This window comes from Rhipicephalus microplus, chromosome 6 (genome assembly GCF_043290135.1).
Source record: "Rhipicephalus microplus isolate Deutch F79 chromosome 6, USDA_Rmic, whole genome shotgun sequence".
In the NCBI taxonomy this organism is placed as follows: Eukaryota; Metazoa; Arthropoda; class Arachnida; order Ixodida; family Ixodidae; genus Rhipicephalus; species Rhipicephalus microplus.
In genome coordinates this window covers 167,611,435-167,637,848 of record NC_134705.1, presented here as the reverse complement: position 1 = coordinate 167,637,848, position 26,414 = coordinate 167,611,435, and the positions used below count along the sequence as shown (strand labels likewise).

At 45.2% G+C, this 26,414-nt stretch overlaps 2 protein-coding genes across 6 annotated transcripts in view; one reads left to right on the top strand and one right to left on the bottom strand.

The window, feature by feature from the left end:
* LOC119182319 (uncharacterized) overlaps positions 1-26,414 on the top strand; it is a 192,874-nt gene that overhangs the window by 81,755 nt on the left and 84,705 nt on the right. The gene's annotated exons all lie outside the window — the stretch shown is intronic.
* Positions 1-26,414, bottom strand: part of LOC142765644 (uncharacterized) — a 107,457-nt gene that overhangs the window by 48,692 nt on the left and 32,351 nt on the right. For 3 of the 4 annotated variants that reach the window (XM_075866976.1, XM_075866978.1, XM_075866980.1), the window contains exons 4-8: positions 25,822-25,914; positions 23,074-23,160; positions 21,180-21,260; positions 18,042-18,128; positions 1,270-1,323 (exon numbers count right to left, since the gene is read on the bottom strand). In XM_075866976.1, coding sequence (XP_075723091.1) covers positions 1,270-1,323; positions 18,042-18,128; positions 21,180-21,260; positions 23,074-23,160; positions 25,822-25,914 — 402 coding nt within the window. The remainder of the gene's footprint in view (positions 1-1,269; positions 1,324-18,041; positions 18,129-21,179; positions 21,261-23,073; positions 23,161-25,821; positions 25,915-26,414) is intronic. The other variant, XM_075866979.1, reaches the window with a different exon arrangement.

The following is a 26,414-nucleotide window of genomic DNA, read 5'->3' as shown; positions in this document are numbered from 1 at the left end:
CCTATATATATATATATATATATATATATATATATATATATATATATATATATATATATATATATATATATATATATATATATATGCAGAAGAATAACTTCGGTTGCCGCAAGGTTATAAATATGAAAGTAGATGCGCTTTCACATAACAACTGTTTATTGTGCCGACGTTTCGACGAGAACCCCGTCTTTTTCAAGGCATAATACTATTTACACATGTTCCGTGTCCTCTTATGGGTATTTTTAAACGATGAACATCAGCGGCCACAACCCAATGGTTACTTATTTCTCAGAGAGGTCTAATCTGGGCGTTTGTCGTTCAATTTTGTACCTTACCATGCCAAGAATATGGTTCAGTGAAAGCTATAGACATCTAGGAGAGTGCTGCTTGCGCACATATTCTGGTTGATCCTCCAGCGAAATGTGTAGGTGATGCATCACGCCCCTCAATTCAACGTTAAACTTTAATAGCGCTGTAATAAATTGAGTTTGCTCGCTTACTAGGACATATATGAATTCAAATACATCTATTGCATGAAAAAGAAAGTAACCAACTGCGTAATTATTTGTCCTATTAACGCTCAAGATGCCATCTAGCAACTTATTGAGCTAGCTTATGTAAAAATCAATAAGCATAGCAACTACAACACAACTAATGCGAATTGATCGCGCGAAAACGCATTCTTGCTCTTCAACCAGTGTTGAATTTGAATGCATAGAATTTGAACAAAGCTGTCTGTTGAAATGTCACGTTTGTTTGTAGAAATAAACTGCGGCATTTGCTCGTAGGTACAATCTTTACCTTAATTTTCCCACCCGTCTCGCGAAAAAAAAATGCTAAAGTACTCAAGATTCACATTGAAAGCAGCACGAATGCCGGTATGTATTTATGACTAACACTTTTTAAATCTGTATCTAACTGCTAACTCAATGTCAACTGGTTCCAAGACCATTCACCGGATGCATAACGCGCCTGTAATGGTTGGAGATGTTTTTCTATTTCTCAGCAACTTATTACCTTCCGACTAAATAAAGACATACATTGTTGGCAAAATACCACATTATTACTAAAAGTTTCCTTTTCTATTGTGGCCCTCACTCTCTTGTACAAACAAATGCACATCACATACAAAGCACTCTAAAGATTTCGGGACATCATTGTCGTACCAACAGCATATATATTTTACAGCAACGAGAGGAACTGCAGGTGACTAAGTTGCCCTGTGAAGTGGGCATCAATGGCTGCCATGTCAGTCACACAACTGCTTACCAAGACTTGATGCGCCAGCTGTACTGGTTCCTCCCGAAGAACCAGACATGCTCCCTATGAAAGAATTGACGTAGTCATATTCGCCATTATTACATGCACTATAAGCCTTCATTCACAGTACAAACAGCTCAACTTCAATGGAACGAAATTTTTATAGTAGGTAATATTTCATATGATTTCACAAAAAGCATTGCGTCTCTGGAAGGTGTTAAATTCTTACTTCATATATAGCAGCTAAGTGTTTTACGATGACATCACCCGTCCTATCACCCACTTCTCATGACTTCAGCAAAAATAATCCGGCATATTTTATGTACGAGCATTCATTCGACAAAGCATTTCAGTTTTGGCAGCATCATGGTCATTTACTTTGAATGTCATTGAAATGCAGTGGTTTATTTGAGGTGTGAATGTAATGACGCCTTAGTGCTCCCCAGGCTGACCAAAAGAAACTGACGCCATTTGCAATGGTAATTTGGTTAAGATGCACGCCGTTTGCGTTAATGCTTTTCTTATAATAGAAGAGCGTCTTGGACCTCTTTTCGGGTGTACGTGTGTATATCTGCAATGCAGAGTATTTACCGGCACCGCGACATCAACTATTGTGATCAACTTGTGATTGGTGGATATGTGGAGTTTAACGTCCCAAAACCACGATTCGATTATGGCGCCGCCGCGGTGGTCTAGTGGCTAAGGTACTCGGCTGCTGACCCGCAGGTCGCGAGATCAAATCCCGGCGGCGGCGGCGGCTGCATTTCCGATGGAGGCGGAAATGCTGTAGGCCCGTGTGCTCAGATTTGGGTGCACGTTAAAGAACCCCAGGTGGTCGAAATTTCCGGAGCCCTCCACTACGGCGTCTCTCATAATTATATAGTGGTTTCGGGACGTTAAACACGACAAATCAATCATCAACGATTCGATTATGAGAGACGCCATAGTTGAGGGCTCCGAAAATTTCGACCACCTGTGGTCCTTTATTGTGCACCCAAATCTGAGCACACGGGCCTACAGAATTTCCGCCTCCATCGGAAATGCAGCCGCCAAAGCGGGAATTCGATCCCGCGACCTGCTAGTCAGCAGCCGAGTACCTTAGCCACTAGACCACCGAAGCGGGGCTGAGATTAACTTGTTAATAAACCTAACTTCTGTACGGCTTCATCAAACAAGCAACGCTTCCATGCATTATTGCGAAAGTGTTGGGTAACAATAGTTCAATTAAACCTCTAATATCTTAACAAAGTGTCGATCTAACAAACTGTATTGCTGTGTTTACCGAATTATTTATATCGAAGGTGAAGTGTATCCAAAAGAAATGATATCATAAACGAGCGGGGTAATAAAAACACCTAGCCACACTTCCTGTAGACCCAAGCAATGTTGTAGAAGTTTCTCCGGAACCACTAGACTCGACACCGTGTCCTCCGCCTAAATAATGAGAACATGAGACAGAGAGAAGCGATTTGTTTAAATGAACACTCATATTCAACAACTAAACGATCAATAATGCAAGAATTGCGCTTGACGTAGTTTGATAAAAAACGTGAACCTAAAAAAATTGAGTACCATCTCCCCGAAGGGAACCCTGATGGAATGCGAAGCAGCAGTGGTGCACACGGCGTTGATCCGGTTGAAGCGGGCATTGATGCGGGTGCTGCAAAAACGGTCTGAAGTGAAACTTGGAGTAGCATTTACTCGAGTGAACTTTTCTTTGAAACGCAAAGACAAAGGAGGCGGGTTGGTTTTCCTATAAGTTTCATCGCAACTGTTCGCTCGATGTACGGTCGAATGTTGCGAATGGTGTCATAATACACGGCGAGCGGTGACCAGCTAGGAAGAAAGTGACGTCAGCGTGCGTGCAATGCGAGAGAAAACTTGACCTACTTGGCCCCGCACCAGACCTGTGGCCAGGGGAGCGTGGTGCAGACGGAGGGACAGCGTTACACAGCCGAATCGAAAAGCTGGTTCGCATAAAAAATGACCAGGTGCCTGCGTGCTTTCTTGCAAAGGTCGTCGAAGGGTGATAGCCTTTTCGCTGTATAAGGCCAACGTGAGAGATATGGCACCATCAGGTAGGAATATGAAGAAACGAAAGTTTCTTTAGAATGCAGAGCCACTGATAGGTGGCAGAGCTGGAGCTTTTTGTCGAAGTGGGAGAAACACCCGCTTTTTTGTTCATAGCATCGCTTTGTCAGAGCAGCGTAATAAACACTGCAGTCACTACTTACGTATTGATGTTGTGCCTCAAATATGCGTAATATTTGGTTTTGATTGACAATGACCGTAAGTGTAAACGCAGAAACGAGATCAAGGGAGGTGGGTGTTGAGCAGGAGACAAAACTTTCCCCGGGTGGCGGAAACTTTGGACGTGAAAACAAAGACAGAGAGAGAGACAATAATTTTTGCGATGAAGTATCCTAGAAACATTGTCGTCTTTCAAAATGAAACAGTTAGCGCAGCAAGTTTACTTGGCAAACTTATGTAACACATGCATTCAGTACACAGTCACACATTTGCGACCACATTAGAATAAGCGCGTTTTCGAATAATGCAATATTTTGGACTTAAGAAACAGCACTTTTCAGGCCTCACTGTAAAAAGACATCTACTAAGCAACATTTATCGCACCTAAAAGAAAACATTCAACAGAAATAAATGTGTGGGGTCGTTAGGTAAAAGTTCCGTTTCCTGTATAAAGCAAATCTGTATGAGTATCTTTGACGCCGCATGGTGCTACACCTAATGATGACCTTCAGGATAATGACCAGATAATGAAACCAAAGAAAATATGGGGGACATTAATTGCACTCTTCAGATAGTATTATTGTAGTGCTTGTGATATAGAGAGAAATATTGTAAAACGGATGAAAAGACGATTTGCCACTAGCGAGGACAGAATCTGCAACCTCCTGATAGGACACCCGGTGCTCTACTATTTGACCTACGGTGGTTGTTGTTCTGTCAACTCTATGAGGCAAATAAGTGTGCACAACCAGTAGCTGTCTACTTTTCTGAACAATCAGGTGCTATGTCATGCCAGCAGGCAAAAAGTGTTCCACAGACGTCGCTATGACTACGAGCGATGCTAACTAATAATTTTTGATTTGCATAGATAAAAACAACCGATTAACGGGTCAAAACGAAGCCAACCGGCGTAGCTCAATTGGTACTGCAGTTGCTCTTAAATCAAGGTCCACGAAGTGATTTTCGCGGTTCAGCGAAACTCATCACATTTTGACGGCATTGTCAAGGCTCTCTTGTGTCCTATGCAATGTGCGAAACATTGTGGAGTACTCGCGTAACAGAGATAAAAAACAGATAAGAATAACTAGTCATGACACAGTAACCTTATGGTAGCGTAGACAGATAGTGCTGCAGCGCCTAACTTTTCGTATTGCAACTTAATTAAATATAACATCTTTATCAATCAACATTATAACCATTTTTTAAGTATGCCAGGCGCAAGGCGGGCATGGTTCTCTAGTGCACACCAAAGTTCTCCAACTTATCTCAGCCAGCGTGCCGCATTCACGCGATGAGGGGAGTAGGGTAGATTTTCTTGGAATGGAAGAAGGTCAAGAAGGGGACTCAGTGAGGCAGTAACAGTCTCTCAGGTGAGGGCACCACAACTGCGACACTTGATGGGGATAAGACGAAAAGGTAGAAAAAAATAGAGTGGTGTGTGTTGTATGAGAATGTACCCAGAAGACTGGCTACACGAAAAAAAAAGAGAGAACAGAAGTTGCTAGCTGTCAGTTCCAGAAAGAAATTTTGTTCATCTGTTTCTTTTTGTGCTGCTCGCAAGAGCCGGGAAAGGGCGAGGCGTGTAAGCGCGGGAGGGGGGGATCATATTATCATGTTACCGCTTCAAGGAAAACGTTTTCCATGCCTGATGTACGGGTCAGCTTTCAATTTGAAGCGAATTATTCTAAGAAGTTGATACCGATCGCCAAATTGACTACAATGTGGACGCCGGTAGAGAAAAAAAATTTGTATCGCGTTTGCGATTCAGCAAGTGGTGACCCCACGAGGCGACTCACTAAAACAATGCCTTTCATGCATGAGTAACTCACGATCGTAGTTACTAAAAAATAAGTTGGATGAAGACAATCATGTGCGGGTGGCGGGCCACCACCTATGGTTCGCGGGCGGCATGTTTCAGACCATTGGTAAACAGAAGTATACAGTTTCTTTTGACACAGTTGTCCTTGCTGTGGTTTTACTCACTCCCCTGATTATTAAAACACGCAAAAGCTGATAACCAGAAATGAAAACACGTACGAAGCAAGCGCGGTACATCGGCACGAGATGTTGGGCATAGAAAGAGTTGGTGCCGCGACGGAATCGAAGCCTCGCGCTAAGCGGCGTCCCACCACCCCTACTTCTAAGTCCTTAAATTCTAAGGCCCCTACGTCTGAGGCCTACTTCTTCGTGCCCTAAGGCCTGCGCGGATCGTGACGCGCCGCTCCTATAAAAGCATAAGCATGTTTGTATAGCAGAGAAAACAGGTAGAAAAGGAAATTGGGGATTAGGAATGGTATTGAGAGAGAAAGAGTGAGAAAATGGGAGGGGAAGGTAAGTCATAGCATAGACGTGCATAGTATGACAAGGGGTAGAAAAGGGTATCGATGGCATAGCATATAATAGGAAAGGTCCATTCACGAACGACATGAGTTCAACTTTGGCGACATGGAACTGGTAAAGCGTAGAGAAAGAGGTGTTCGGTGGAGAGGGTGGCAGTTGAGAACGTAGTTGGGCATGGGATAAGAAATATTGCCGCATGAATTCGCGTGGTTTTCGTGTGGAAGAGGACGAAGAAGTTGGGACTGGGCCGCTTTTGTTTTTCCTAGCTTGACGAGCAGTTCTGCGGAAGGTTTCCTTGAGTAAGACAAGATTGGTGACAAGATTGGTGACAAGATTGGTGGAGCTGCTGGGTACGACAACTGACGACGCACCCCATGCACAAGAGCCCGCCCAGGAGCCGGAACACAAGCCCTGTGCCCGTGGACACGCCAGTTCACAGAACAAGCCGCCGCCAACGAGGCCTACCACCAGAGACACCGGCACAGCTTATCCATAGAGCGACTATGACTTCGCCTCAAGGCGTCATGGAAACTCCTACGTCGTCGGCACCAATTTATTGCACTGTCCAGAACCCGCTGATGCCTAGTCCCTTTCACGGAGAGCTGTTTGAGGATGTGGACGACTGGCTGAGCGAGTTCGAACACGTCGCAGCGATCAACTACTGGGACGAAGCCGCCAAACTCCGCAACGTCTACGCGTGTTTGAAAGACGGCGCCCGAACGTGGTTCATGAACAGAAGTGATGTCTTGAGATCCTGGCGCGAGTTCCAGCATCGCCTCTTGGAGACCTACCGGAGCCCCGACCGCCGCGATCGTGCTGAACGTGCATTGCATTCACGCATCCAGATGCCTAATGAGACCGTCACCATGTACGTGGAGGACATGACGCAGCTTTTCAGGCGAGCGGATCCGGCAATGCCAGAAGAAAAAAAGCTACGCTATCTGATGCGAGGCGTGAAGGAGCAGCTTTTTGCTGGTCTAGTGCGGAGTCCTCCGAAGAGTGTAGCAGAATTCCTGACCGAAGCCACTACGATGGAGAGGGTACTTCATCAGCGGTCAGCCCTACTCAACCGGCAAGTGAATTCTGCATCACCTACTGAATTTTCCGCCAGCTTCGGGAGCAACAGCATTGAGTGGATTCGCGAAATCGTCCGCTCCGTCGTCCGCGAGGAAATCGCGAAACTACACGGGGCGAGACAGCCGGAGGTAAGCAGCATCACCAATATTATTCGGGACGAGGTCCAGCAGGTGCTTCACAGCCGTCGCCCTCAACCAACGGTTACAAATCTAGAACCACCTCCTGCGTCCACTGATGTTGGGAACCGCACATATGCCGAAGCTCTGCGCACTTCCATGCCGGTCTCAAGCCCTGCAGTCCCAATCCAGACGATGCCGCCAGTTTCAATTCAATCTGCGCATGCTGGTTTGGACATCGACGGTCGCCGTGCCCCTCCGCGGAAGTCCGATATTTGGCGTACGTCGGATAGAAGACCCCTCTGCTTCCATTGCGGTGAAGCCGGTCACATCTACCGGGAATGTCCATACCGACAACTTGGACTGCGCGGTTTCTCTATTCATTCGCCTCGTCCCCTAGTTGGTCAGAGGCCAAGAGAAATTGAGGACTACCTCGCGCAGCAACGCCTGCCTTTCTCACGGCGTCAATCGCGGTCTCCATTTCCACGACGACCCGCAGCTATTGGACCACGTCTCAGTACGATGGCACGGGGACGTTCCCCAAGCCCTCGTCGGGAAAACTGAAGGCAGCGACCTTCGGGGGCGAGGTCGCTGGGACTAAAAGTGCGGAAGACCTCCTATCGACGCTTCCACAAAACGCTGCAGACATTGAATTGACGTCTGAGTGCAGTGCGAGAGAAATGCCGGATTGTGCGTCTGAACCCAGTGGCCGAGTCTCACTCGACATTCCCGTGCTGATAGACGGTCTTCAGGTTAGCGCATTGGTGGACACAGGTGCAGATTATTCTATTATGAGCGGAAAATTGGCAACCAGTCTTAAGAAAGTGATGACACCTTGGAATGGGACGCGTATTCGCACTGCTGGAGGCCACGTTATTACTCCATTGGGTCGCTGTACCGCAAGAGTGGAAATACGCGAGTCAACGTTTGTGGTAACCTGCCTCGTACTACGCGACTGTTCTCGTCAGCTCATCCTTGGAATGGACTTCCTTCGAGAGAATGGCGCGATCATAAATCTCCGCGAGCGAATGGTGACTTTCTCGACGCAACTTGCAACCGATCGAGGCGCTGATAGCTGTCGTAGACCTGCGCTGCGTGTTGCCGACGAAAGCGTGACGTTGCCTCCCCGAGCGACTGCTTTCGTAGAAGTCACCTGTGAAGACCTCCAAGACGGTGACGTGGTCGCCGAGAGCAACGTATCCCTTTTACTGCTTCAAGGTGTGTGTGCAGTGCGAAGCATTCTGCGTGTGCGTGACGGACGGTCGCAGATACTCGTCACAAATTTTAACTTCGAGCACCGACATCTTTTCCGCGGCACCACCGTGGCCTTCGGAGACCGTGTAGCGGATGTCACCGAGTGCTTCGCATCCGAGGAAATGGTTGATGGAGATAAGTTTCTGGACCACATCGACGTCAGTTCGAAGCTTTCGGACGAGAAGAAGGCCGCACTGCATACCCTGCTGAAGGAATTTAAATCTTGCTTCGCCTCTTCATCTAGAGTCGGTCAAACACCCCTCATAAAGCACCGAATTATTACCGACGATGATGTTCGCCCAATCCGCCAGCAACCTTACCGTGTTTCGGCTAAAGAACGCGAGACTATACAGACGCAGGTAAAGGAGATGCTTGACGACGGGGTGATACAACCGTCGAGCAGCCCGTGGTCCTCGCCAGTCGTTCTAGTAAAGAAGAAAGACGGAACGCTGCGATTCTGTGTTGACTACAGGAAACTCAATAGCGTCACAAAAAAAGACGTCTACCCGCTCCCACGGGTTGATGATTCTCTCGACAGGCTACGACACGCGAAGTATTTTTCATCGATAGATTTGAAGAGCGGCTATTGGCAGATAGAGGTCGATGAGCGAGACAGAGAGAAGACAGCGTTTGTAACTCCCGATGGGCTTTATGAATTCAGAGTTCTTCCTTTCGGCCTCTGTTCGGCTCCCGCAACATTCCAGCGAATGATGGATACCGTTCTCGCTGGCTTGAAGTGGCAAAGCTGCCTTGTATACCTTGATGATGTGGTCATCTTTGCCGAGAGTTTCGAAGAACATCTGAAGCGTCTAAGAATGGTTCTGGAAGCTATTCGTTCGGCCGAACTCACGCTAAAACCCCAGAAGTGCCATTTCGGCTACGATGAGCTGAAATTTTTGGGACATGTTGTGAGTGCGGATGGAGTGCGGCCTGACCCAGAAAAAACTGCAGCAGTCGCCACCTTTCCTGTGCCGTCAGACAAAAAAGCGGTGCGGCGTTTTCTCGGCTTGTGTGCTTATTATCGCCGATTCATTACCAACTTCTCGACGATAGCCGAACCGCTCACGCGACTCACCCGAGATGATGTACCGTTTGCCTGGACTACGGAGCAAGAAGCAGCTTTCACAGAGTTACGGCAGCGAATGCAAGAGGCACCTGTTCTTGCGCATTTTGATGAGGACGCTGATACCGAAGTTCACACGGATGCAAGCAACGTCGGACTTGGCGCTGTCCTTGTACAACGGCACAACGGCGTAGAACATGTCATAGCTTACGCCAGTCGTACTCTCTCTCGAGCCGAGGCCAACTACTCCACTTCAGAGAAGGAATGCCTCGCAGTCGTGTGGGCAACGGCAAAGTTTCGACCTTACCTCTACGGCCGTTCCTTCAAGGTGGTGACCGATCACCATTCGCTGTGTTGGCTGGCCAATCTCCGTGATCCGTCTGGTCGTCTCGCTCGGTGGAGTTTACGCTTACAAGAGTTCGACATCATGATTGTGTATAGGTCTGGGCGCAACCACGAAGATGCCGACGCACTTTCTCGAGCACCCGTGGGACATCCTGATATGGACTCGGAATATGCTGATGGTTTTCTCGGAGCCCTCAGTGATTCTGACTTTATGTCTAGACAGAGAGCCGATCAGGAATTGCGCCCTATTATTGATTCCTTAGAAGGCCGAAATTCTCACACTCCTCGGCGCATCGCTCGCGAATTGTCATCTTTTTGTCTAAGGAGGGGCATTCTTTACAAGAAAAATGCTCGAGGTAGCAACAAAGCCTTCCTCCTCGTTGTACCAGCCGACATGCGGGATGACATCCTACTCGCGTGCCACGACGAGCCCACGTCGGGACACTTGGGCTACTCGCGGACTCTCGCCAGAGTGCGCCAGCAGTACTATTGGCCACGACTTTCGACCAGTGTACACCGCTACGTGCAAGGCTGCCGCGAGTGCCAGCGTCGCAAGACGCCACCCGTGAAACCTGCGGGCCTTCTCCACCCTATTACACCACCACGGACACCTTTCGACCTCGTGGGAATGGACCTTCTAGGACCCTTCCCTTTGTCGGCCACTGGTAACAAATGGATTATAGTGGCAACCGATTACTTGACCCGGTATGCTGAGACAAAGGCATTACCCCGCGGCACGGCGTCTGAAGTGGCGAAGTTCTTCGTGCAGCACATCGTCCTCCGGCACGGCGCGCCGTCATGTGTGATTACGGATAGAGGAACATCATTTACGGCACAAATGCTAGAGGACATTTTCAGACTGAGCTGCACGAGTCACCGAAAAACAACGGCTTACCACCCACAAAGTAATGGACTGACGGAAAGGCTCAACAAGACCATAGCGGACATGCTGTCAATGTACGTGGACGTGCAGCACAAAACCTGGGACGATATCCTCCCATACGTCACGTTCGCATACAATACGGCAATGCAGGAAACAACCCGATTTTCACCTTTCCACCTTGTTTATGGACGCAACGTACAAACGATGCTTGACGCTATGCTGCCGTACGATAATAGCGATGCTCTTTCTCCAGAAGCCGAGCAATACACGCAGTACGCCGAAGAGGCTCGTCAACTGGCTCGCGTGAACATCGGTCACCAACAAGACGCAGATGCACGACGTTACAACCTTCGCCGTCGAAACGTCGCATACCACCCGGGTGAACGAGTGTGGGTGTGGACTCCTGTCCGACGACCAGGCTTGTCTGAAAAGCTTCTGAGCCGTTATTTCGGACCATACAAGGTTATCCGACGTGTGAGTGACCTTACATACGAAGTACTTCCGGACGGCACAGTGTCGTCACGTCGACAACATCGGCCCGAAACTGTGCATGTCGTACGACTCAAGCCGTACTACACACAATAGTCTCTGTGCTTGCGAGTTACTTCGCAAACGTGACAGTGATCTCATGTGGTGTTTTTTTTTTCTTCTTCTTTTATTTAGAAGCATCGAGTCAATGCTTTTTAAAAGGGGGGACTAATGCCGCATGAATTCGCGTGGTTTTCGTGTGGAAGAGGACGAAGAAGTTGGGACTGGGCCGCTTTTGTTTTTCCTAGCTTGACGAGCAGTTCTGCGGAAGGTTTCCTTGAGTAAGACAAGATTGGTGACAAGATTGGTGACAATATTCATCCGTGTGTCCAGCGCAAATTCTGTGTCTTTAGTGAAAACGTCATTAGCTTTCACCATGTTAAATCATTGAAAGTCGCCCCTTAACTCTGCTGTACAGCAATATCTACGCCGTCAAGTTAGTCAAAGCCTCACAAAACTTCCCCGGTGAACAGCTAGTGAAGACAATACATGAGTTCTCACCAACTGAAGTCGACGATGATGTCGATCCTGAAGGCCCGTCGACTACCCCACTAGATGTGATTCCGCCGTTTACTGCTTTACCTATATTGCCAAAATGGAACAAAAATCTTAACAACGTCGTTGAAGTATATGAACACTTTAAATCTTTCCCGTAACATCTGTCATACGACTATTTATCATCATCATCATCATTTATTTTACCCTTAAGGGCCTCTCTCGGGGCATTACATAAGGGGGGGGGGAACAATCCAAGTACAAATTTCAATGAAAATGCAGTTCATGGTTACAGTTTTTGAATTACTAAAACATACAGGTAGCAACAAAAAACAAAAAGAGAACAGAGCATGTCAAACGAAATATTCAACAGTCCATTCGCGGTCCAGAATATACAGGCGGCAGAGAACAAACAACAAAGAAAGACAAACTGCGAATAAGAGTCAAGGGTAGCTAGTAATAAATCTCTAAATTTAACAGCAACTTGTTCGCTGACAATAGCATCCGTCAAACCGTTCCACTCATCGATAGCCGTAGGAAGAATTGATTTATTAAAAGCGTTAGTAGAACCGAACAGACGTGTACCACAATGTTCCTGAAATATATAATAATTTTTATGTAAAAAGTGAACTCAAATTTTTAACAGCTGCACAAGTGCATCTTCCTAAATGGTGCTTCCTCAATATGTAAAATATTACAATTATGAACGCTCAGCGCATTTTCGCTAGCTGACAGAATCGGTGCCTACTTGTAACATTACGACGCCCAGTATTTAAATTATGCAGTTAACTATGAATGAAGTGATTTCAAGATCTTTATTTCGTGTTGTTCATTTTTCTTAAACTAAATAAAACAAACATATCTGCATTAGTAGACTCCATGCCCTTTCCAATTGTACATGTGAGTCTGCCGATATCATCCTTATCTGAATATGTTTTCGCACTCTTAATCCCTTTTGCCCGTAGACGTAAAATACAAAACCTGGCGTGCGCCTAGTTTACCTTCATGACTTTTGTTACTTGTTTTTTTTTCTCGCTCTGTTTCATGGCTTTTTCATTTTGAAAATAGAATAATTTATTTATTTCAGCCGGTTTGTGTGTAGGTTAACTTGAAACGTAGGGTCACTGGTCGACAAAAAGAGGGATACCATTAAGTGAGTGTTAGGCTATTGTGATAAATAAAACACCTCAGTACTTTTAATAGAGTTCGACACCATTTTCATTCTATGCCATTGTGCATATGCATTGCAATTAATCAATGGCTTTCTATTATGATTTGCAAGAATGTATATTTAGCCATTTAAAAAATGAAAAAAACTGTTGTTACCAGGCTCAGCATATGGTAGATTTTGGTGGCTGGTTCTTATCATATTTCACATGTATGTTTCCGGCAAAACAGACTTTTCGGAAGTAATTGTTCCAAACTCTACACTTCTATATTTTTAAAGATATATAAATCTTTAGTAATCCAAATATCCACAGGTTTGCCGCCAGAATCACTTCGATGGCTATGCACGCCAGGATAAGTTCCAAAGCGAGTGCAGTTGCAATGCGCAAGACCCAAGGACTTTCGCGCCACCCAGCGGAATTCAGGAGCATATTGTCGAGGAGTATGTGTAGGCGGCCCAATTACAGCACTACGCACTCGCTCGCTTGTTCGGCTGTGATATAAGCCTCAGTGTTCCGCGTTAGCAAAAATGAAGAGTACGAGTTCACAGGTTCTTGCATCAGTGTACAACGAACTGGGAGCGCAGAGAAAAACACAAAGGACGAAGCGAGGAACCACACAACACGAGCGCTCGTGTTGTGTGGTTCCTCGCTTCGTCCTTTGTGTTTTTCTCTGCGCTCCCAGTTCGCTGAACGAAGAAAATGAATTACCAACTGGCCCACATTTTGATCAGTGTACAAACCGGCCTTCTGTTTCACGATAAATCTGATTCGTTCTTGCGAGACGTAAAGTTTTGAAGACGAGAGTCTTTCTTGGAAACTTTCGACGCAACCATTTTGGTATGTCTGTCGCTGTGTACACTTGTCTGTTTGTCCATTCTTAGCCATACTCTAAACGACACCAGAAGATACTCTAAATGGCCGACCCCATCCGCAGCGCCCAGCAATGTTGCTAAAAAATTAGCGTTCATATTTGTGCGATTGTCAATTAAAAAGCACCTTTCGCGCATATCTAAGGCACCATAAGAACACGTCAATATTCTGTATATGTGTCTTTTTACTAGAAAAGGCATACATAAGTAATTCTAAGTACCGTAGCACTTAACGCGCTGCACTAACAATGCAACGCTTGCACAAAAAGGCAAGTGTTTCTAACGCTTTGCAAAGAGGGCACGGTGGTGGCACCAACCAATCGCCTTGCGTTCTACACCTTATCGCCTCCGAGAAGGGCACGCACGCCGCGCGCTTTGTTTTCCAAGATAACTGCCAGATAGCGCTCATGTCTCACGTGTGACGTGACTTGAAGCACTCGTTCGGCCCCGCTGCATGCTTGAGGAACTCCAACGCAGCGCCTCCAGAATACCATTCACCGACTTTCGTGCGCGGAACATCAAATAACCATTTTGTTCACTCTCTTCAGACGCAAGACTATGGTCTTTCGACGAAATTTGTAGTGTAACATGCAGATACTACACCATTTTTTAAAAAGAAACATACGTGGCAACTCGCGCATTCATTCATACTGCACGGCGAACACATATCAGGTTCGCTAGGTTTTCTGTAGTGATGCAGGTTGGCCTAATGTTATCGTCAAACCTTTTTGAGTTGAAACTCTCCTTGTTCAACAACATAGAGCAATGATCTGTGCTTTTTGTTGTGCATGAATCTTCTAACAATGTATGAGGTAAGTCAACCGGGCTTGTGATTTTCTTTTCTGCAACTGAGCAACCTTGCTCACGTCAGCGCTCCACGACTTATTTTGTACTTTGCTTAATAGGTGGCAGCATGCTTTGAGCCATTTATTTGTGGGCCACAGTTGGAGAAAAATGTCCTAATCGGCAAGAAAATGCAATGGAGTAGATTGGTCAAACTCGTTCAGTGGAAGAAATTCTTCAGAATGCTTCCAGCTGTGATACTGAAAGAAACCATCTTGACGACGAGGGTTTTTGCTGAAGGTGAAACACTGCGATACTACAGAGTTACAGCGACGATGAATGATCAGCTGCTAACTCACAAGAAGCAAGTTATACTTCACGTCTCCTCGCCCAATAATGTGTGTGTTTTACTAGATCGCAAGTTACCTTAGCCCTACTGAATATTATCCTTGAGCGAGATAAAAAAAACAGTGTTTCTTGTGCATGACATGTATCGCAGTTATTTCGAAGCTCAAGCAGCTCAAGCTTGAACAGCGAACTGAAATGATTACCTAACGTTGCAACCCTTTCTTGTCAGATAGTGCTGAATGTACATGCCAATGGCTGCTAACGGGGAAGGAGAGACAGGCGAATTCGGCTTTTAGTTAACGCGCATGCTGCGAATTTTTTATTCTCCATTAACGCACAGGAGAAATCTCCCGCCGGCACCACCTTGCAGGTCAAAGCGTAAGACATGTTACGAACTACTATGAGGGACAACGACCTACTAGGGAAAGGAAAAGACAACCATGGCTACGAGAAAACTCCGAAGCAATAGAAGATATACGCGAACGTGAACGTGTCCATCAAATAATGTGAAGTGAAACATCAGTGTCGTTTCTCTGACTGTCAATCACTCGAGCCTGTGTGCGCTGAAACGCCCTATGTCGGTTTTGCGGAGTGGGGGTCGCATCGTCGTCGAAGTTTCCCTGTAGTACCAAGGCACTGTCGGCGGATGTTGCTGGTGGTACTGTTGAGGTGGCGGCACGTTAGGTTTAGGTGGTCGACGGAGAATATCTGCATATGTTTGCCTAACTATTTCAGTGTTAGGCTCGGGAAGTGAAAGCGCTTGCCTTATTTCTTGGCGAACAACTTCTGTGACCGACGCAATCGCGCAGTCATTCGGTGTGGCGGCGAGCTTCTTCACCTCTTCTTGCACAATTTCTCGTATCAGGTCATGCAAAGAACGCTCGTCAGGAGTCACAGTGGTCACGGCGGTTGCGCTGATTTGTCCGCTGTTGTTTGGACGGTCGTACTGGCGGTACCGTAGCTGTAGTGCGGGTTCTATGGCGGTCGCCTCCTTCGAAAATTCATCGACGCTTGAAGGTGGGTTCCGTACGAGACCGGCAAACAGCTGCTCTTTAACACCACGCATGAGGTGACTGATCTTTCTGTTCTCGCACATATCGGGATCGGCTCGATGAAGGAGACGAGCCATGTCCTCAACAAACATAGCAACAGACTCGTTGGGCTTTTGAATCCGTGATTCAAGGATTTGTTGTGCATGCTCCCGCCTTTCGGTGTTTGCGAAGGTGTCTAAGAACTTCAGTCAGAACTCGTCCCACGTTGACCACACGCGATTCGTGAACCACGTGCGAGCCCCGTCTTGAAGAGCGAAATACACGTACCCGAACTTCTGTGCGGCGTTCCACCCGTTAACGTTGGCTGTGCGCTCGAACTCCTCAAGCCAGTCATCTGCGTCCTCATATGTGTTTCCATGGAAGTCCACAGGAGTTTTTGGGGTGAAAACAGTCACCTGGGTCGTGCTTGGGCTCGTCATGGTGGAGCAACTGCTTCCCGGCGCGGTCATGTTTTCCGTCCAAGGACCGAACTCTGGGCTCAGGCCTAACAGGTGGCGGCTGGCGCGGTGAACGGGTGTTTCGACGAGCGGAAGTCTTTGTGGACTAGATCCCGGGCTGTTGCAAGGTGTCCTGGACATGTACCCAGCTCCTCCACCACTGTCACGACGCAGACACAGCAGGATTTTGATATACAAGAGCTCACTTTAATTAAAAATGAAAGGCGCTCGTAAAGAGGACCGGGCAAGAGCTTCGTCTGCCTCTCTGGCTGTGCGAGCTCTTCTATGCAGGTTGAATGCGGCAATATGCACAATAGATAGCAGTCTCTTCTTCAAGTACGCACAATGTGGGCTCCACGAAAGACTTCTGTCGATTATTATGGCCAGGAAACGATGCGTCCGTGCATATTTGACACTCTGCCAATTGATGTAAACAGGGTCTGGCGTGATTGGTTTGCGTGCAAACGCCACCAACGCGCACTTCACAGTTGATATAGTTAGGCCTTGTTTCTGAAGGTAGGCTGTTGTGAGGGTTGCTGCCCGCTGTATTCGTGCACGCACCTGAGGGCGAGTAACTGCAGCACTCTAGGGGCAAATATCATCGGCGTATATGGATAGGCACACCGACATTGGCAGAACCTTCACCAGACCAATGAGGGCAACTTTGAACAATGTGGGGCTTAAAACACCTCCCTGAGGTACTCCGCAGCAAGTATATAGTTCAGCAGTTGTACCCTCTTATGTTTGCACAACGAAACCCCTGCCAGTTATATAATCTTTTATTCATTGAAACATTCGTCCACCAATGCCCATTGCTGCGAGAGAAGTGAGGATGGCATCGTGAGCTACATTGTCATATGCACCCTTCACGTCAAGAGTGCCACTGATATGCGCTTGCGACTTTTTTCTTGTTGAACAAATGTCGATAAGTCAAGGACACAGTCAATGGAGGAGCGGCCCCGACGAAAGCCTGCCATGCAAGAAGGGTATTTGGTGTATTGTTCCAAGTACCACTCGAGACGAAATAGAACCATTCTTTCCATCACTTTTCCGAGGCAGCTTGCGAGGGCTATAGAGCGATACGCTGTCAAGTCCAATGGTAATTTTCCCGATTTCAAAAGTGGTAATAATCGACTTATTTTTCATTCTCGGGGAACACTGCCGCTGAGCCAGGAGTTGTTGAAGCATGTTAAAAGTTCTTTTCTGGCTTTTTGCCCAAGGTGTCCCAACGCACTATAAGTAATACCACCAGGACCTGGCGATGACATGCGCTTAGAAGCGACTAACGCACCTTCCAGTTCTTCCATGGTGAATGGAATGTCAATTTCTGGTAATCGCGTCTCAGGAACGATCACGGCGTCGATGCTCTTGTTCATAATATTCCCGGCAACTCTCGTGCAAAATTCTGATGGAGTGCCAAAGCTTTAAAAGTGTGCCGTTGTTGCGGAGAGGAGCGAAGACCACGAACTGTTCTCCAGATATATGACAGCGGTTTATGAGGGTCTAGAGATTCGCAGAATGCTTTCCAGCGTTCGCTGTCCAGCTTGTAAATGCGTCGTTGAATCTTTTTCTGGAGCCGCCTTCTTCCCTCAGATCGTAAATTGATCTTGTGCGTCTGTATCGTCGTTCAGCACGCCTTTGTATAGCTCGTAATCTTTCCAGTTTGATGTCAAACTGTGTTATTTTAGACGAAAATGGTAATTCGCCTTGCGGCAAACTTGTGGCTTATGCTACTACAAGTGGTGTCTGTGTTATTGGCTTTAGCTACTCACCTGCACCATCAGGTACAGTCGCTGATGACCCGGCTGCCGATCCTCCAGCTGCTCCAGTAGGGCTTGTTACAACACTTGTTTTGCCCTCTATATACCCCCAAACAAGAAAAAAAATAAATGAGTTAATCCTTTATTATCTGAACACTTTCACAACTCTCTTTTTGGGGTTCAGGTTAAAGTGGTGGTTATAATAATGAAACCAAAAATTTTTGTCTGGTTTCATAAATATATGAAGCATTTAAGCCTAATTTGATTAATAGTGTAAAAGCACGGGATGCGCGTGTTATTTTCGTAGCAGTTTGCAATACATTCATTGTATATAGATTTTGCAAATACGGGGGTAATTAAGTGGGTATTGTTAATTCAAGAACGAACCAGCATCATAGCAAGAAAAATGCGCTATTTGGTAATGAGTACTTCAAATCACTGAAAGGGTAGGGGAGTGAAAAAAAAACAACAGCACTATAATGGTACCCAAGGAGGGCGGCATGAAAATTTCAACAACCCTGCTTAGGGCCACCATGTGTCTTTCGCTCTTATAAAAGGTATTTATGTAAATAATTTCAAACAAATCAAGATGCATTTCATTTGAACGATCCCAAAGCAGAATCTTTGAAATTAAAAAGTGGGCTTAACTAGTAAATTTATAGGACACCTAGGTTTAACCCATTTCTAGTAACTCCTCCGTTCTTTCTTCACAGTTTCTCTTAATCGGCGTCCGCACCACTTGATCCCAAATAAGGTGGATAAGAGACGTTACTGAGAAAACAAAGAGTGACAGCAGTTTCGCCGGCTGCCAATTTACTAATATATAGAAAAAATATTAGACGCCAGCATGACGTTCAGGAATTTATATTGACAACGTTTCGTACACAAGACATCAGAGTTATGGAAAAAGGGATCTTTTCCCGGGAGGAGAAAAGTGCAAAGTAGGCCAAAAAAAATGACATAGAACTGAGCTTTTTGTTGGGTAGTCATGTGCAAAATCAAATCACCAAAACATGCAGTGAATCTAGAAGTCTAGATTTCAGAAATGCAGGCTCACAACTGGTAGGTATTCATGTTAAAAAGACATGGCTGGTGAGCACCGGCGAAAAGGGGCAGGGTAGGCGCCACAGGCGCTGACTAACCACTCAGCAGGTATTCACCTTTGAAAAAGATTTGCGCAAACATGGTGATTAGAGAGACGTCAAGACGCCACCAACCGTTAGTAACAAGTAGGCAATAATAAAAAATGGTGCAGCTTCTACGAAGGTAAGCTAGCTCGTGGACATCCAGTTGGTCCTGGCTTGGCTAAGCTTTCATCCTCTCACCTTTTTCTTTTGGCACTGATTTCTATAACATACTGCACATACTTAAGCTCTACTTTTTCCTTTTTCTGCTGTTTTTTTTCTGGTTCTATAAATTCTGCGTATTTTTCTCTCCATTTGTTAACTCATTTCTTTTGTATTCTCCATTGTTTATCTCTGTGTCTTTACATATTGTTTATGTCTTTCTCTGTATCTGTCTCGTTAGTCTTTCTTTCACCTTTTATCTTTCTTTTCTTTTTTCCGTACTTATGATTTTTTCTCTCTCCCTATTTATATTCTTTCTCCTATCCTCCTCACTAACATTTGTCTTCCTCGCCCTCATTTCACTGTCCTGCCCCTTTTCTACGCGTATTTAATAGGACTATCTTCTTCTCTACTTGCTTGCCAGGATAGACGAGTGGTTGTGGTGGTCACCTTCGGATTGCTGGGAAAGAGGCTGCCGGTTCGTGATGACAATTTTCTGCTTACGACACACGACAAGCATTGACCATATTAGCTCCGCTGCAAAGCTCGTGGAGCACATTTGTGCCACGAAGCTTGCGCAAATGGCAGTATTGACCACAGTGGTTCAATGAAAGTTAACAAGTGAACACGTTAGCAGCAAGCATCACTTATTTTTTTCCTTAAAGATGTGGCCAATAATGTAGGGATATTTAAACAAGTCGTGCTGATTAAGCCAGTGAAAAACAACGGGGCTGCTCTTTTCAGCTTCTCTTGTTAGTCATCTATACAGAGGGTTTGGCTAGCTACTACTGCTAGTACTACTACTACTGCTACTACTATTTCCATCACCACCACTACTATTGCTACAGCAAGTACTACTACTACTAGTACTACAACTACTGCTAATACTACTAAAACAGCTACCACAACAACTATTACTACTACTACAACTACTATTTCTACTACTGTTTCTTCTACAAAAATACTACTGCTACTACTGCTGTTCCTACTACTACTACTATTTCTATTTCTTCATCTTTCTGCACACTCGTTATCCCCATTCTTCTCTCCTCCTCACTGACACTTGTCTTCCACATCTATCTTCAATGCAACCACTAATACTAGTAGTAGTAGTAGTAGTAGTAGTAGTAGTAGTAGTAGTAGTAGTAGTAGTAGTAGTAGTAGTAGTAGTATACTACGACAATGACGTGTATTGGAGACTCCAAGTGCTTAATCCATTCTATTTTGGCTGTCTCTTTTGTTCTCTCATACAGGTGGTAGCCTAGTAGTTATGGGGGTCTAGCTGCAGAAAATCGCCGGGGTAAATCATTGCTATGACACCGCAATTCGGGAGAGACGAAGTGCTATAGGCACATGTGCTCAGATTAAGGCACACGTCAAGAAAGCCTGTGTTGTCGAAATGTCTGGCGCTCTCCATTAGGGCATCGCATCGTTGCTTGGAGACCTAAAACCTTACAATCATTGTATTGCATTATGGTTGCTTCAAAAACATGACGTTCACCCATGAATCGGACGCTACTGTTTTTCAACATCTATTAACCCCACTACTACCGCCCGCATAGATGGGTGCCGGTGGATTTCCTAATGTAAGTTCCCCCCCCCCCTTCAATTCAACCTTCTCTGTCGTTTTTCACGTTTCTTTAGTTTTAATGGCAGTCCCAATTTCGCATTTTACTCAACTTTAAAGCCCGTCATCTCCTATTTACGGCACTAACCCGTGGAAAAGAAAAACCTTCAACTGCCTTGCCAGAAAAATAGCAATGGTAGTGTTGTTCACAATAAATGGAGGGAAAGTATGTCCCAAGCTATGTTACTGCTGTGGTAGTGACACCATGAGGCATGGTGATAGACTCGGTGCAATTACCTTCATGTCCTGTCACCCCTGTCTCCCCTCCAGAACCTCCACCGGCCACTGTAGAAGGTGTTTCACTGCCTGTTGTGCCACCTAAATTTAAAAAGACACCGAAGCAGGAAAACCATGGTGGGATTATTTAGGCTTTGCAAAAGGGCATGCAATTTAGTAAGAATATAAATATTGCAGGTATCAACGACAACATCTAGTAATACTCACATGTGGAAATAGCGTTCGTCTTATGATACATCGTGATCCCACAAAGAAACCTTAAACGTTATTACAAGAGAGGAAATTACCTTGTAGTCAATCATAGTTACTGGATAAAATCTTTTTTCTGATTTCATTTGCTTGTGCAGTTTTAACCGAAAAATCTGTCAGATACACAGATAACGCAAAAGGCAATCAGAGCACAGAAAAATAACCTGCATGTTTGAACATAAAAAAAGACAAAAATAAATATTCTGCGTCGTGTACTTTTGTACGTTGAATATAACTTGAAGAATGTTTTTTTTTTTGGAAGTAGTGTGTTGGGAAAACATCACCATTCTTTCATATTCTTTTTTTTAACTCTAATTGAAATTACCGCGACCAAGTGCATTTTAGCAGGCCAGAACAACTTAGGATAACATGATCTTCTGACAATAAAACTGCTGAGTTTCACTTTGAATCGCTAATTTATTTGAGTGACTGAAGAAGTAATTTTTCGTAATGTAAGAAGAAAAATATTCACTAAAATATATTTGCTGGGTGGTAGGAGGTGTCTGGGTATGTTTTAGCTTACTCAAGCGGTGCTTGTTTTGAAAGACAGGGCATGAAAACATGGACACAAGAAGGAAATAAGCACACAACAAACACCGTTGAACAACTGAAGATACGTAGAAGGGAGGAAAAAAAAGAAAGTACGGAAACTTATCAGCACAAGCCCACGCAATAAGTGAACCTACTAATCTTCCTACTTCACGCCGGAAAATTGGCGCGATTGTTCTGGGAGCTAAGCAGAAGACAACAGAGATAATGCCGATGAAAACAACGATGAGAGCTCGTGGCTGTTCATGATATTGATAATTTTTGTTCGCAGCCCACACAATAAAAGCCGCATTGAAAGCACCACTGTCAGAAGAAACCAAAACTATTAAAAGCCATGTTCTCTGGCATTTAAGAGAAACGCGGATGATTGGTGAGGAAAGCAGCGCTAGTTAAAGTACAACAGAGTGCTGACTGAAGCACAAAATAGTTTTCTCGCTAGCCAAGCTGCACGTATCGAGTATATCTTTACCTGAGCAATGATTTCAGGTATTACCTTTTATAAATTTGCGTTTCACTAGCAGTTCACAGATAATACAAAAAGGTAGCAGCTCTCTCAGTGCTCTCCCTGTTAGCCGAGTCCTGTTTCAGTGTGGACAAATTTATGCGCTAGCTCTGATGGCAAATATGCAAAGTGTGGCAGAGGCATCTGATTATAAGATGTACTGGTGGTTCTTGGGGAAGTTTGCACAGTTGTAGTTTATTGATTGGTAAATATTCTGCGATATAAATATTCGACATTATTTTTATACAGGTACTTGCTTAAACCTGCACAAATTCAAATCGAAACAACCTAATGATTCTCTGGCTACCGTATTACTCAAATGAACAGCGATAACGAGAGCAACTGCATATACAGGTGGCCAACAAGCACGCTTATTAATGCATCAAAAGCAAGTGCACATGAGGTTCATGTGTTGTCCTCACTTGATTTTGCCTTCGCAACAGCAGTGGTTCGCTTTTCTATCTAAATTCACTGCCCATGTCTCACTGAATAAACTAAATTATTTTCTGTTTACGTTTGGCTGAGAAGTTTTTGCAAGCGGTGAAATTTATTTACTGGTCATCGGGATCATTGCCAATAGCCAGAAACACTTACCTGCGTTTACGTTCATTGATGTGGAACTTGAAGAGCCTACGCTTGACGCATTGGAGCTAGACGTCCCGATTGTACCAACACCTGTTACTGGAAGAGTTAGTACGTATTAGTCAGTAATTTTAACCTTTAGGAACTGTACATTCGGCGAGTGACATGAAAATCGTACGAGTATTTCTATTTGTGTGCGTGCCTGTTTCCAGTATCTGAACACTGGCTTGTGAGCTTAGCAATTTACTCGGGGTGCTTATTAAAGCCATACTCTTTTGGCCATACTCAATCGGCCCACCCTTCACACCTCCTGATGCCATATAGCTCTCGCCGAGTGGTGCCCTGGTCTCAGACTCATTCGATTGTGTATCTATCTTTCCTATTTTTTCTCTTTTTCTTCTACCGCTCCAGCGCAGTAAGTGCTCTGTCTTCTTTATCTTTCCATAATATCCTCCTTCGCTAATACCCTACAAACACTGTGTCGTGTCACTAATTAGGCTGAAAAAGATTAGGTGCCTTTTTTCTTCAGGAACCATGCATTCATTCATTTTACGAGCACGATTGTTGCAGTCGCACGCACTGCTTCACTCTCTCGGCAGCCATCAGCGGGCGGCTCGTATACGCTTTTCCGTGCGGCGTGAGAAGTGGAGAGGCTGTATTCACCTAAACCAGTGTTTTGTAGAGTTGCGTGAGATTAGTCAAAAAATATATATATCAGCCAGCCTAACTTCCCATAGCATTGAAATTTGTTGCTATTGTATTCATTGCTTCACAGTGGCGGTGAAACTCTGATTCATATAGCAAAAGCTGTACTACGAGAAACAAAAACCCAATCGGCATCAGTGTCAAGAGTGTTCTTCATTGGCTGTGCTATCAGTTACATTGTCCTCAGCATCGTACGAAAACACGCGCGCTATTGCGTGTGTTTTGAGTGGCGTCATCCATCCCGCCACAGCCGTAGCGCTGAGCACGCGTGCATCAGTTCCTACTGATAGCTTCCACATGAATAAGCCGTGGGAAACTATAGAAGATCGCCGACAGGGGAAACCTGAGAGAGCTCACATTGACCGTGCCGATAGTTCTGCCCGGGCAGAAAAAGAGGCCCGAGAGACCGAGTGCCTGCAGCAACAGCGTACGGATGATCCGGCAGCCTTCCAAGCCACGCTAAATTGCGAATGGCGGGCTGATGCTGCAAACCTCGCCGCTGAGTTAGCTCAACTTGTCGAACACGTGTAACAACGCCGCTTCGAACAAGCCCGGTTTTGGGCGCAACCGCGATAACGTCATGATTATGGGAGTGCAGTTGTTGGGGCGAACGCCAGTTTTCAGTGGGAGTTTCTCCAGCGGCACTTCAGCTTTGGTGGCGACGTCTGTAACCGCCTATGGTTCAAGGACAACCACTGTGAGCAATGCATTTCGAAACGCATATAGTTGATCTTTACACTTATCCATCAACCGTGATCATGAGAGTAGGCACAACGTATGGCATGTGAAATAAACACTGTGATAAACCCTATCGAAAGGTATGCTTCTAACCTCATTAAAAGCACGAACATGTAATTATGAATTGTGGAAAACTTCAGTACCACGATGGGTTGCACCAACTGCTCACAACTAAGGCCACGCGTTTTCACTTTCGCTGGTTAACCCTCTATACGAAGTGATTGGACGTCACTGGTTTATTGTGGCAGCAATTCTATGGGCACTCTCGGCTGGATTTTGCCGCCGGCGACGGTGTGGGCGTCGCCGTCACTCACCATATGTATACGTATTTATATATATAATAATGGAAGAAATAAACAAAATTCAGAAAAATACTCTGGCACGGAATCAATCTCAAATCTTCTGAATCGGGAGTGCGTGGCGCTAGCCACTGTACCACCGAGGAGCACGTCCTTTAACGTTCAAACGGCAAGTAATCTATATTTACCACTTACCTCTGCTCACTGGCATCTAAAACGGAGAGGGCGGGGGGGACTATCGTGTGTTGAGGATTATCAGCAAGATGGCGCATTAAGCGCGTCGCAAAATCCTCACGACGCTGTAGCCGTGCTCTCACCTCCCACGTGCACTTTGCCCCGCAAAAAGCAGGGGGTCGACGCTCACTCACGTGCCCCCATCTCGCGGTAGGGTAAGCATCGTACGTTTTGGCTGGCGTACGGTTTTCACCGGAGCAATTTTTTCTAGTTACTGGGCGCGCAAAAGTCACTGCAATCATTTTGCAGCCAATGTTTCCAAAAACATTGCGCTTTTCAGACACAGCAAGGTAACGACTGGGACGCTTATTCGCGTTGATCTGTACATGAGAGTACGTTTCTTGGGTCATTTGTGCGTGAGAAACACGGGGCACATTTCGATCTGCTGGTCATTCAGCGCGTGATCTTCCAATTGGTTGCTATCACGTTCATTGATTTGCTTTTGGCAAAGCTGTCACTTTTTTATTGGCATCTTTTAAGGTATTCTATTGTTGTTATGTTTCATGATGCGTACATGTGAAAAGTAGTTTGCCAGATAGAGCGTATAGGATGGCAGCAGTGCGCAAGGCTTGCATGAAACACGTTGTTAAGTGAGAACATCTGCTTCTCGAATAAAAGAAACACTCTTGTTGAATTATTGGCTACAGCAATGTTTCTTGTCCGGCTATTTCTCGCTGAAGATATAATTTAAAAAGCTTCCAATTCAGTAAAATCTTTTGAGTGCTGATATATGATTATCAGTGTAACTAGATCACTTACATATGTTTTTAATAGACACACTTACCGCCATTTTCGTTTGTTGAACTAGTAGATCCAGACTCCGTTGTCGTTGCACTGGTAGATGACGCGCCCCCTGCTGCACCTCCTACTGCACCACCTGCATCACCGCGATGAGTATGAAGAATACGCTGTTAGTTTTGATCGTGTGAATGCTATGAATGTCGTAGTTTTACGTTTCGACCACTATTCACCTCATCGCTGTTTCTGGAAATAGTGTTAAGTGTATCTACTGACAACCTACAGTAATATTTGGAATCAATTGAATATGTGGTATTAGAAAGTATCTCATAAGAACAAAGTGTTGATATTTAGGTAATACTCAAATTTCAATATATTTAATTGTTGTTTCTCTTTGAATATTCAAAGGAAATTCAAGAAAATATTGAAATAAACGTCACCTTTAACTTAGCGATCTCCCCCATCATTTCTTTTGCAGTTATCTAAAAATGAGGCTTCCAAAGTAATATAAACAAAGTGTTCAGCCGGGCGTTTTGTCCAACACGTCTGCCCTGAACGAAAGTTTGTTATTGATAATTATGTTGATTTAAGGCGCTGTATCATTCAATGAACGAAGTCATTGGCTGATTTATTACATGA